The sequence below is a fragment of the Zootoca vivipara genome, chromosome 2, assembly GCF_965207765.1.
Source record: "Zootoca vivipara chromosome 2, rZooViv2.hap1.1, whole genome shotgun sequence".
Taxonomy (NCBI): domain Eukaryota; kingdom Metazoa; phylum Chordata; class Lepidosauria; order Squamata; family Lacertidae; genus Zootoca; species Zootoca vivipara.
This window is the reverse complement of record NC_142584.1, coordinates 116,622,802-116,635,709: the sequence shown is the minus strand read 5'-3', so window position 1 is coordinate 116,635,709 and position 12,908 is coordinate 116,622,802. Positions and strand designations below refer to the sequence as shown.

Here is a 12,908-nt window from a genome sequence, read left to right as displayed (position 1 = left end):
GGACCGAGAGAGGCAGAAAACACCTCCCAGATCTTCTCAATAGCTTGATGAGCACAGCTGCTTCTTTAAAGGGTGTTGGAGAGCAGTTGAGGTTCCTGGAACTGCAATGCCACAGACACCTACGTGGGTGCAGATCCAAACCATGAGGACGCGAAGGGCTAAGAACAACTGTTGTGGTTTGACTCTGGAGAAAGCCTTTGGAGGGGCTGTTGTTCAGCATCAGAACATCTGCTTTTCATGCAGAAGGCCTCAGGCTCCACCCCATGGGCGTACCCAGTGAGGGGCAGGGAGGGGCAGCTGCCCCCCCCCAGAAGCAAAAAATGGGTACGCCCCTGCTCCACCCCCAGCGATTCCAGGTAGGATTGGGAGAGTCTCCCTCTCAGAAACACCTAGGGATCCTTACCAGTCAGTGCAGGCAAGATTGGTCCAATTTGGTTTAAGTTAGCTCCCTTCGCTCCTCTTTAAACAGCTCTCTGTTTAGAGCCACGGTTCGGCAAAGGACGTGGCAAGCCACCCTGGTGTGGCAAGAGAGGGTGACAAATGTGGCAGCAAGAGTCAAGGACAATCAAGGACACTCCATTTTGAACTGGACTACAGACTTTTGTAACATTTAAGGATTATTGCCTGCCTGATTTTCATCACTGCGTTTGTTGACTCCTGGCAAGGCTTTTAATGTGAGTGAACTCATGTTTTATTGCTTACTTAAACAGTCTGTGTGTGATTTCTTCTTTAAGAGGGAAACATAGAAGGGAGAAAAGGAATCCAAGTCTGCCTAAGGATCCTTGGATATCATAGTTGGTCTCTAGAAAATCAGTATGCAGATGACACCCAGCTCTACCTCTCTTTTAAATCAGAACCAGTGAAGGCAGTGAATGTCCTGTGTGAGTGTCTGGAGGCGGTTGGAGGATGGCTGGCGGCTAACAGATTGAGGTTGAATCCTGACAAGACAGAAGCACTGTTTTGAGGGGACAGGGGGTGGGTGGGGGACTCCCTGGCCCTGAATGGGGTAACTATGCCTCTGAAGGACCAGGTGCACAGCCTGGGAGTCATTTTGGACCCACAGCTGTCCATGGAGGCGCAGGTCAATTCTGTGTCCAGTGCAGCTTGCCATAGTGGTGCATGCTCTAATTATCTCCCGCTTGGACTACTGCAATGTGCTCTATATGGGGCTACCTTTGAAGGTGACCCGCAAACTACAACTAATCCAGAATGCAGCAGCTAGACTGGTGACTGAGAGTGGCTGCCAGGACCACATAACACCGGTCCTGAGAGATCTACACTGGCTCCCAGTACGTTTCCGAGCACAATTCAAAGTGTTGGTACTGACCTTTAAAGCCCTAAACGGCCTAGGTTCTGTATACCTGAAGGAGCATTTCCACCCCCATCATTCAGCCCAGACACTGAGATCCAGCGCCGAGGGCCTTCTGGCGGTTCCCTCATTGCGAGAAGTGAGGTTACAGGGAACCAGGCAGTAGGCCTTATCGGTAGTGGCGCCCGCCCTGTGGAACGGCCTCCCATTAGAGGTCAAGTTAATAAGCAGCTATCCTATTTTTAAAAGACATCTGAAGGCAGCCCTGTTTAGGGAAGTTTTTAATATTTAATGCTGTATTGTTTTTAACACTCGATTGGGAGCCGGCCTGAGAGGCTGGGGAAACTCAGCCAGATGGGCGGGGTATAAATTATTATTATTATTATTATTATTATTATTATTATTATTATTATTATTATTATTTCCCAAAAAGCTTCTAAAGATAAACGGCAAATGTATGGTGATTTTACTCTGCTGAAAGAGGTATTTGTATTCTCACACAAGTGAGAAAAAGAGGGAGAATGGTTAATAAATAAAATATCCTATCCTACTCATCTAAATCTATACAACGAAGCTGTCGTGGAAAAGCTTAAATTGAACTCAATAACTCCCAAATGTTCAGTCCAACACCTCCCACTATGTGTATCCTGTATGCTACTTCAGACCTGTTAAAATCTTCTTTAAAACACCAGCACCGAATCAAAGACTTTATCAATGAAAATACTTTATTGCTGCCCCGTCATAAATGTAGCTCTGTCCCTTTCTGCCTTTTGCCCCTGAGTGTTGAAGCCTATCCGGAGTTCCTCGTGGTTCCCGGCCGCTCACTTCTTGGCTTCAGCGTACTGGTGGAGCAGATCGTTGACATCTGTGCGCCCGACCCGGATCCAGCCATCTTCCTTCATGTGATACACTGCGTGGGGCAACAGAGCGGTACCACACTGGTGAGCATGTGTAAAAGTAAAGCAGGCTCTCACCGAATGAGGGGTGTGTGGGGCTGGGTTGGGGAAACGGCTGCAGAAGAAGGGTGGGGGAGCACTTACTGTTCACCACACCGCCTGAGTAGGCATCACGGTGGGTGGCGTACGAGATGGCCTTCCTGCCGAGTTCATAGGCCTCCTCCACGCTGAGATCTGGGCGATAGCCGCTGTCCAGGATCCCATAGGCATAGCAGTTCCCACTTCCCGTGGAAAAGATGGGGCCACCCAGGCGTACCCCGTTATTGTCTATGTAGTAAAGTCCAGGACCCTAGAAAAAGAGGAAGAACCCGCAGGTCTGGCCTCTTTCGCCTCTGACCCCGGCCGCTTCCACCCAAGTCCCCTGCCTAGCTGATCTCGCACCCACTCCCCACCCGCTCATTCCCACCCCACTCCTCGAAATCACAAAGTTGTTTCTCTCCCTCAGGCCCTCATTCTGGCAGCACTTCCCTTGTGCCCCCCCCCCAAGAGCCACACTCTTCTTCCCAGCTTTCTCATCAGTTGTCATTGCTCCCACTCTCATTCATCGCATTAAGAAAACAGGCTTACAAAGACTGATTAGTGGCTTATGAGAGTCACGAGATGCGTGATTTACCACACAGCTCAGTTCCTCCTTGGGGGTCACCACATGGCAGTGAGCTGTGAACCCCCTCCACTAAACCTCTCTTGAAAATGTGCCCTGGGTGAGTTCCCGGCGGTATGATAAATAAATATTTAACAGCTACGTATACACCATAGATTCAAAGCAAAACCACCTCCCCAAAAGAATCCTGGGAACATTAGTTTACTGACCCCCACAGAACAGATAATCAGAGACCTTTGCGTGCCTCCTCGACAAGAGATCCGGAGGGTGGCAACACGAGAACAGGGCCTTCTCTGCAGTGGCTCCCTGCTTGTGGAATGCTCTCCCCAGGGAGGCTCGCCTGGCACCTTCATTACATGTCTTCAGGCAACAGGTGGAAACGTTCCTCTATAACCAGGCCTTTGGCTGATTCTATGGCCTTTTAAATATGTTTGTGGGACGGCGGGTTTGTTCTGGCTTTTATTATATGCTTTGTGGTCGCATTTGGTATTTTTATGTTGTGAACTGCCCAGTGATGTTCAGATGAAGGGCAAAATACATCACTGGGGAAGACAGGTGAACTAATGCCAGTGTACTGGAACAATCAAGGATCATCAGTGTCTAAGCAAATCTCTTCAACATCATCCAACTTCGTTGGACTGGCCATGTCGTGTGGATGCCTGATTATCGTCTTCAAAAGCAACTACTCTATTCCGAACTTAAAAACAGAAAGTGTAATGCTGGTGGTCAACAAAAGAGCTTTAAAGACTCAAGGCAAATCTTTAAAAAATGTAGGATAAACACCGACAACTGGGAAACACTGGCCTGCGAGCGCTCCAATGGGAGAACAGCCTTTACCAAAGGTGTCATGGGTTTTGAAGACACACTAACTCAGGATGCAAGGGAGAAATGTGCTAAGAGGAAGGCACGCTTGGCAAACCCTCACCGTGATCAATTCCCGCCTGGAAACCTACGGTATGTCCCCACTGTGGAAGGATGTGTGGATCCAGAACTGGCCTCCAGAGTCACATACAGACTTACTGTTAAGACTGTGTTCATGGAAGACAATCTTACTTGGGTACGAGGGATCGCCAAAGAAGATGTTCAGATGAAGGGCGGAGCCAGAATACAAATTAAACCAATAAATAAACTACGATTCCCAGAACCTTTGAAACTACTGTTCCCAGGATTCCTCCGGGGGGGGGGGCTTTAAATGTACAGTGTGTATTTAGGCAGGACCTGGCTCATGGGCGTAGACAGGGGGGGCAGGAGGGAGCAGCTGCCCCCCCCAGAAGCAGGGCCGGCGAAGTGGTCGTCAGAGGCGTGACGTTCTGAAGGGCGCCAAAGAAGAGGCGGAGGCTGGACGCGGCGCTCTTGTCCGCCTCTGCCATGCCGTGCCACGGCTGGAGCCTCTTCCCTGCCGGAGCGCTGCCCTCCAGAGCCTCGCCGGCAGCGCCGCCTCCACCATGCCGCCCTGCGCTGTGGCCAGAGTCTCCGTCCTGCTGGAGCCGCCCTCCAGTTGCTCCCCACCTGGAGGGAGACGTCCCTTCTAGCCGGCTGGCTGTGGGGCGGGCGGAGGGAAAGCCCCAGAGCGTTTGGCTGGCTTTCCCTCCACCCGCCCCACAGCCAGCCAGGGAGAAGGGAGACGTCCCTTCTAGCCGGCAATCACGGAGGGGGAGGAGAGGATCGGAGCAGCCCGATTTTGGGCTGATCCTGGTGCCCCTTCGCCCCTGAACGACCATGGCTTTCCTTGCCCCACTGTGGCCCCTCCCCTCCCGTGCCTTGGCCCCGCCCCTTGCCCCCCTAATTTTGATCCTGGCTACGCCCCTGACCTGGCTGACAATGAATGAGGAGGAATCCTAGAATCCCCCTTCCACCCAGACTTCCTCTCTCATCAGAAACACCCAGCAGCTCCTCCTTTGACTCACCCCTTATAGTCATCTCTGACCCACTGTGCTCCCATTTTCCTGAGAGATTCTCCCCCCCCCACTCCGCCTCCCCCCAATTGCCCCCCATGGTCACGTTGCTGGTACCTTCTTGTCCCAGCCGCACAGCATGCTCCCCACAGACAGCCCCATCCCCCTGTACTCAACAAGCATGTTGGCCAGCAGTTTGGAAGCAGCCGAGGTGCTGATTCGCTCCTTGTTGCGTAAGTAGTGCAATCTGCCGGAAGAAATAATAATAGTAATAATAAATTTATACTCCGCCCATCTATCCAGGTTTCCCCAGCCACTCTGGGCGGCTCCCAACAAAAACACAATTAAACATCAAACATTAAAAGCTTCCCTAAACAGGGCTGCCTTCAGATGTCTTCTAAAAGTCATATAGTTGTTTATTTCCTTGACATCTGACAGGAGGGCGTTCCACAGGATGGCCGCCACAACCGAGAAGGCCCTCTGCCTGGTTCCCTGTAGCTTCATTTCTCACAGGGAGGGAACTGCCAGAAGGCCCTCGGCGCTGGACCTCAGTGTCCGGGCTGAGCAATGGGGGTGGAGACGCTCCTTCAGGTATACTGAGCCGAGGCCGTTTTAAAGGTCAGCACCAACACTTTGAATTGTGCTTGGAAGGAAGGAAGGGGAGAGGTAAAGAGGGGTAGGAGGAGAACAAAAGGGAGAGTTGCTCTCTCCTCTTCTTTTTCATAACTCCATCGCCCCCGCAGTTTTCAGGTGGGCCAATGACCCATCTTGAGGCCTCCCAAGTAAAACTGTGGCAGCCGCGCTCCCATGTCGGGGCTTCACTATCCTTCAGGAATATTTTGTCTATTCAACCAGACCCAGGCTGAGCTCAAATTATAATCCATCAAGAGGAGGCCTGGCCTGCTAATCTTTTGCTGTGACCTGCTGAGCTACCATTTCAAGAAGGGGGTGGGGATCAGAAGAATAATATCGTGACACGTTATTCCAGATCCTAGCTTGTGTTTCCCAAAGGGGAAGACCGGAAGGATCCTGCCCCGCTGCTCAAGGTCACTATGCTACATGTGACTTTTAGCAAGCAAAAACGACAGTCGATACATGTCAGAGCAATACCTTTACCAGGCCCAACAAAATATTGACAATATAAGCGTACCAGCTTTCGGGATCTCCAGAACTCTTCATCAGACTAGGGCCTGGTGAAGAATTCTGCAGAACTCTCAAACCTGCACAACTGTTTTGTGCCATTTTGGTTGGCCTAATAAAAGGCATTACCTTAGAATGGATATTGGAGTTTTCTTATGGGTCAGCCCGGCTGCGTTTACACAAGCACACATTCAATAAATCATTTATTTTCATTGCACTGCCCTGCATACAGGTGAAACTCGGAAAATTAGAATATCGTCAAAAAGTGCATTTATTTCAGTAATGCAACTTATTATTATTTTATTTTTCTTTTACTTTTCACAAATGCTTTCTTTTGGAAATTCCACAGTAATAAAACAAATAGTTGCAATAATATAAAAATAAACAAAAATTAACATCGCTATTACATTTCATTAATTACATTCCATTTATAATTGACCCGCCTAACGACAAATAATTACAATCACAACAAATAAAGGCTTGACATATCTCCCTTTGCGTGTCATGCATCTATCTCGTATATTGGTTTCACCTTTTAAGTTGCGTTACTGAAATAAATGCACTTGTCGAAGATATTCTAATCTTCCGAGTTTTACCTGTATTTGTGAGATGGAGAAAATACCGGCAGAAGACAGAGGTTTACTGAGCAACCCAGCAGAGGTTGGATGGCTATCTGTCTTGGATGCTTTAGCTGACATTCCTGCATCACAGGGGGTTGGGCTAGATGACCCTTGGGTCCCTTCCAACTCTACAAATCTATGATTCTAGGTACCTACCTGCAGTGTTTGGCCAGGAGTCGCTCCCAGTACTGGCAATCTGCAGCACACCCAGACATGGTGCCCAACAGGTAGGGGTTGATCTCAATGACTTTGTTGACCACCTTTTCACCTATGGGGAAGAGAGTCGTTTGTGTGGGAATGTTAGGGATGTGGATTAGGATATATTATTAGATAGATCCTATCCAAGCTTGTGTTAGCAAGCTTTCAATATCAGCAGAGTGACATTCCCCTTTTGTGCGCAGCAAAGCGTGAGCGTTAGGTTTGTTAGAACCTCTGCAACAATATTATACTTCAATATTATACTTCCTGGCAAATCCCCTTTGTCCCTCTTAAAAGAAATACACGACACAATAGTATTAAAATAAGATAGAGTTTACTCACATGACATCCTGAGTTAAAAGCATAATCTCAGAAAGGCAGGCTTACGTAGAAAAGTTACAAATATGTACATGTGGAGTCTACTTAGTAAAGTGAGGCTCCATCTGGTCTCTCTCTTGGCAGCAGGCCAAGAGGGAGAACCATCCTAACTGGAGATTCTCTGGAGATGTGTTCCCGTTGAAGGAGAAAAGGCTGAGAGAGAGAATGGCTGCTGGCTAGGGGCTTTTGTCTGCCATCTAATCCATCTCATCTGCATGTCTGGAGGAACAGGAACTTAGTCAGGTGTTCCCCCAGGTGAGTCCCTCTTAGTGGACACTCTAGGAACTGTTGTGACTTGTCTGCCCCAGTGTTCCATCCCAAAGTTTGTGGGGGGTTCAAGCCAGCAGTGGGGAGCCTCTGCCCCCCCAGTTGAGGCCTAGGTCAGCCAGGCCTCCTCCTCCATTTAATCTGTGGTGCCATTTCAACTCTCTATGTCTCTGTGGTTACTCACAGATATAGCTGCCAGCCGATGCCCGGGAATCGGTGGCGACGATGACGCCATGCTGGAAAGTGAAGGCCATTGTGGTGGTGCCATGCGCCAGCTCAATCCGCTGCCCGGTGCTGCCGCTGCCCTCGCAGTGGACCTGCAGGAACTCAGAAGGCTGGTGGGGGAGGGGGGAGAGAGGAAGCAATGGCATAAATGCTTAATGCTAAGAAATCTCTTTTATCTGCCATCCGAAGCTACTTTTGAGACATTTCTTTTGTAATACTGTACACAGCAACAATAAATTATCCCGATGTTTGGGTGCTTCCTTTCCTTTTAGGAGGACGGCCACAACACACACACACACCCCACTCAAACTGGTATCAAGCTGAGCTTCAATGAAGAATGGGCCAAATTTAAAGTATATTTGAAAGACCACTCTCAACACGAACTCTTTGGCAGGTTTTAACTAACTCTTGCAATGATGCATAAAGGTAAAGGTAAAGGGACCCCTGGCCATTAGGTCCAGTCGTGACCCACTCTGGGGTTGCGGCACTCATCTCGTGTTATTGGCCGAGGGAGCCAGCATACAGCTTCCAGGTCATGTGGCCAGCATGACTAAGCCACTTCTGGCGAATCAGAGCAGTGCACGGAAACGCCGTTTACCTTCCTGCTTGGAGCGGTACCTATTTATCTACTTGCACTTTGACACGCTTTCGAATTGCTAGGTTGGCAGGAGCAGGGACCGAGCAACGGGAGCTCACCCTGTCGCGGGGATTCGAACTGCCAACCTTCCTGATCGGCAAGCCCTAGACTCTGTTGTTTAACCCACAGCATCACCCACATCCCAACGCAATGATGCATAGACGATGGAGATAATGGAAGATTGTAAATTAGATGGATTTATTATATGCAGTTTTAAAAGTTACTTATGAACCCACGGAGGGGAGGGCGAAGTCCTGAGATTCGGAAGAATCTTGTGTTATTTTTACTGTATGTGATTATAATTGTGAATGGAGTCATATAATCAAACAAAAAACATTTAAAAAACAAAAACAAAACAAACTGGTATCAAGCTGGCAGTAATGGATTTGGGGTTCTCAAATTTGAGCGGTGTCCTGTGTGATGCCAAAATTTGGCGCCGCCACCCACCTCCCGCCTTCTGCCCCAAGTCATTGCGGCACTTGCTGTGGGGGCCTCTCGGCTCGGCACCCCATCCCGTTTCGAAGTGACACGTGTCAACCTCCCTCACAGACCTTTCAAGTGCTGGTGGAGCCCGGTGAGCAGCATTCTGCACATGCCCACGGGCAGCGTCATTCTCAGCAGGCAGGCTTTTTAAACGTAGTTAACTTTGCAAAAGACAAGGTCGCAAATCGTAAAATAAATCCCCAGAATTACAGCGAAGTAAGATATACCTGTAAAAGAAAGCCAGGCATTGCAGGAGGCTGTCCTGGAGCCTGAGGCAGACGCAGTCACAGAAGCTCCCTATCCATCTCCTTTTGGGTCTTCTGAATTTTCACATAACTATGGGAAATGGGGCTCTATGCCACTAGCCGGAGGGACAGCCCATCTTTTCAAAGCAAAGGGGGATTCCCCACCCTTCCTTGCTAGACCCAGGTGGTTACATTGGATGGAATGCACTTCTGATATGCAGGTTAAACCCGATTTCCTCAGCTTGGAGTTGTTTTAGGGTGGCTGCTTTTAAAGAGCTGTAATCCCACCAGCGCTTTCTTGAAATTTAACACAAATCAAGCAAGGAGAAAGTTCAATGAGGCGCACATGGGCCCAGAGACAGATGCTACAACAGTACTGAACAAATGCAATGCAAAACCACAGCAGCCTCTAGGTTGGGAGAACAAATGACAGAGGGCTGGGGAGGGAGCCCCGTTTAGGGAAGTTTTTAATGTTTGATGTTTTATTTCATTTTAAATATTTTGTTGGAAGCTGCCCAGAGTGGCTGGGGAAACCCAGCCAGATGGGGGCGGGGTCCCAAACTGTCACCGCCCAGTAGAAGGCGGCGGACAGGGAGCACTCGCTGGCGTTGGAAAGGCACTCTGCACGCGCTCAGAGACTATCCCCCACGGTTCCCCGGAAAGTCACCGGACTGCTGCGCCGAACCGCAGTGGCCCTCCCGCCTCTTCTTCGCCCCTCTCCCCGCCTCCCGCTTCGGCCTCACCTGCCTCCCGGGGGGCACGGCGATCTGGGGCTTCTCCACCCCGAAGGCGTAATGCCCGGCTGCCCCCGGCCGCGGGGTGGCGGCTCCTCCGAGCGGGTTCCAGTCCCAAGCGCCGCGCTCCAGTTTGCAAACGTCGAGGAGCGCCATCGCCGCCGCCGCGCCTCTTTCTTCTCAGTGAAAGCGAAAGCAACAGCGCACGACCCGTGTCCTTCCTGCCTCCCCCCGCCGCCGCTCCTCTCCTCCCTCTCTGCCTCTTCTCCGTGCGCCACGTCGGGGAAGGTCAAGGGCGCGATTGGGGAGGCTGCCGGGGAAGGAGCAGGGCGCACGCTTGGGGAGAGGCGCGCACCGAGGGGACCCTATCCAAACTGACCCCAATTCCACCCTCTTTGTTGGAGGGGGCGGGAGAATCTGGGGAATGAAGTGGGGGAGCTGGGGGGGGAGAGAAAATCCCCTCCCATCCCTGCAGGGATGAATGGATAGGTTTTCACGATGTCCGGTTCTGTAATTTTTTGCTACGACCCTTTGGCTATCTCCAGGCTTATATAGCGTCCCAGCTCTGGTTTTGATTGCTTGTTTTGTTCGGAAACGGTGTTTTGCGAGCTGTGCTTTGGGGAAAACGTAGCTCACAGTGTGTATACACACGTGAACAAGATCACGTGGAGAAAGTGGACAGGGAATGTTTTCCCTCCGTTTCCCACGACGGCAGAAGCTGAAGGTTGAAGGCCCTGCAAGAGGGTCCGCTCTGGATTATGGCACAACACCAGTCACTGGGTTGGGAGCAGACTAGACTTCAACAGGCGCAACTCCATCCTGAGTGATTTTTAAAAAAATAAAAAAATCTCCAGCATGCAGCTTCAATCACAGTAAAATGAAGAGTGGCTTCTTTTTAACCTGAGCCTCATCAAGAGCTCCGCGGGATGATAAAAACTCCCTAGCCTTTATTATGCTCAGGGTTGCAGCCTGATGGGAACTCTCTCTAGCACAGAATTCGTGAAACACTTTCAATAACAGCTACAAATCGATTCAAAAGCGAGCAACCCATGCGAGCAACCTGCTCCTTTCAACCGCTAGGTGGCGCTGGCTACACGCGCCGCGCCCGCCAGCAGGTGGAATGCCCGACGGTTCCAACCTTGCGTGACCGAATTTACCCAGCAACCGATGACGCGTCCCATGCCGCCTTCATCCATTGGTTCGGCGGGGCACCGCTAGGATTATGAGCTCGGCGGAGTGCCAGGCGCTGTACTAGGAGGGGCGGGGGAGGAGAGGAAACCACACGGGCCGCTTCCCGCCTCTTAGATCGACGCGAGAGAGGAAAAAGAGAAGCAACAGATCGCCATTGTTCTTGCCCTTCCCCCTTCCCTTCCTGACCAACCCACAAAGTCCACCTTCCAGGCCCCATGAAATCCCAGCTCTGCAGCAATTGCAATCATATTAGATTCTGGACTTTTGCATTATTTCATTGATTTCAAAAGCGGCCCGTCCTGCTGTTTCTGCAGAATGAGGCCCTGAATAGCTTGCCCCCTCCCCAGTACTGCCCTTAAAACACCCCTCCTCCTTTGCAAAGAACGGCTTTCTTAGCAAAGGATCGCCAACTTGCTTCTCCAAGAAGGGCTCCTGTGCCTTTGACCGCAGTGCAAAAACAAAACTTCTGCCAACTCTCAGTCCTGGGAACAGCTGCACAAGGTGGATTCCTGCCCGTTGTGTAGCTCTTGAGGCCAGACGGGAAATTCTCTGTCCTTGAAGAGGACAAGCCAAACACTCCCTGAGCTGGAAGTTAATTATATCCTTGGGGTTTTCCCTTGATGTCATGCCGCAAGACTCTGGAGCTTGGTAATGAATGGGCAGGAAACTTTTATGCACACCACATAACACGGTGACCCTTCTGGTCAGAATCTTCTTTGGCCATTGGCCCTGCTGGCTTCTGATAGGGGTTGGGAGTTCAGCAACATCTGGAGGGCCACAGCTTCCCTAATCCAGCCCTAACGATTTTTTTCATACCCTGTAGTTTTTAGGACAGCCATCTTCAAATAACTGAAGGGCTGTCCCATGGAACAAGCTTGTTTTCTCCTGCTCTGGAGGTAGGACTCGAACCAAGGGCTTCACGTTAACAGAATGGAGATTCAGACTCAACTTTCTGACAGTAAGAGCTGTTCAAAAGTGGAACGGTCTCCCTCGGGAGGTGATGGACTCTGCTTTCCTGGGAGGTTTCTTAAACAGAGGTTGGATGGCCATCTGTCATGGGTGCTTTCGTTGAGATTCCTGCATTGCAGGGGGCTGGACTAGATGACCCTCAGGGTTTAAAGGTAAAGATAAAGGGGCCCCTGACGATTAGGTCCCGTTGTGGACGACTCTGGAGTTGTGGCGCTCATCTTGCTTTACTGGCCGAGGGAGCCGGCGTACAGCTTCCGGGCCATGTGGCCAGCATGACAAAATCGCTTCTGGCGAACCAGAGCAGCGCACAGAAACACCGTTTACCTTCCCACTGGAGTGGTACCTATTTATCTACTTGCACTTTGATGTGCTTTCGAACTGCTAGGTTAGCAGGAACTGGGACCGAGCAGTGGGAGCTCACCCTGTCATGGGGATTCGAACTGGCAACCTTCTGACTGGCAAGCCCTAGGCCCTGTGGTTTAACCCACAGCGCCACCCGCGTCGGGGTTTACATGTGCACAAATTCTTGCCTTTCTGTAGCAACAGGTGATGCTTAACCCTACCATCCTGTGAGGTAGGGTTAGGCAGAGAGGCAGCAACTGCCCCGAGGTCACCTGGTGAGGGGATTCAAACTGCCCCCATCTGCTGACAACCTTCCAATTACCTGTTGCGGTGGGATAACCTTCAACCACCTGGTGCCCTGAAGATGCTGGACTACAACTGATGGCCTGACCTGGCAGAGGTGATTTCAGAACCACTAGCAATAATCTTTGAGAATTCCTGGAGAACAGGCGAAGTTCCAGCAGACTGGAGGAGGGCAAATGTTGTCCCTATTTTCAAAAACGGGAAAAGAGAGGACCCAAACAATTACCGCCCAGTCAGCCTGACATCAATACCAGGAAAGATTCTAGAGCAGATCATTAAGCAAACAGTCTGTGAGAATAGAATCATAGAATCATAGAGTTGGAAGAGACCACAAGGGCCATCCAGTCCAACCCCCTGCCGAGCAGGAAACACCATCAAAGCATTCTTGACATATGCCTGTCAAGCCTCTGCTTAA

At 50.5% G+C, this 12,908-nt stretch overlaps 1 protein-coding gene across 1 annotated transcript; it reads right to left on the bottom strand.

Moving 5' to 3' along the window:
• Positions 1-2,016: 2,016 nt before the first annotated feature.
• PSMB8 (proteasome 20S subunit beta 8) lies at positions 2,017-10,208 on the bottom strand. The gene is made up of 6 exons (XM_088664230.1): positions 9,698-10,208; positions 7,549-7,699; positions 6,678-6,789; positions 4,879-5,008; positions 2,350-2,554; positions 2,017-2,219 (listed from the first exon to the last, which is right to left on the bottom strand). The coding sequence occupies exons 1-6, from the start codon at positions 9,842-9,844 to the stop codon at positions 2,131-2,133; spliced, it is 834 nt and encodes a 277-aa protein (XP_088520356.1). The 5' UTR covers positions 9,845-10,208; the 3' UTR covers positions 2,017-2,130.
• Between the last annotated feature and the right edge of the window lie 2,700 nt (positions 10,209-12,908).

What these genes read in the sequence shown, in the direction of transcription:
- PSMB8 (XM_088664230.1), bottom strand. Translation starts at nt 9,844, where the DNA reads ATGGCGCTCCTCGACGTTTGCAAACTGGAGCGCGGCGCTTGGGACTGG. An exon ending in CCGTGCCCCCCGGGAGGCAG is followed by an intron (nt 7,700 to 9,697) that starts GTGAGGCCGAAG and finishes CTCCCCCACCAG; the next exon opens with CCTTCTGAGTTCCTGCAGGT. An exon ending in ATCGGCTGGCAGCTATATCT is followed by an intron (nt 6,790 to 7,548) that starts GTGAGTAACCAC and finishes TCTTCCCCATAG; the next exon opens with GTGAAAAGGTGGTCAACAAA.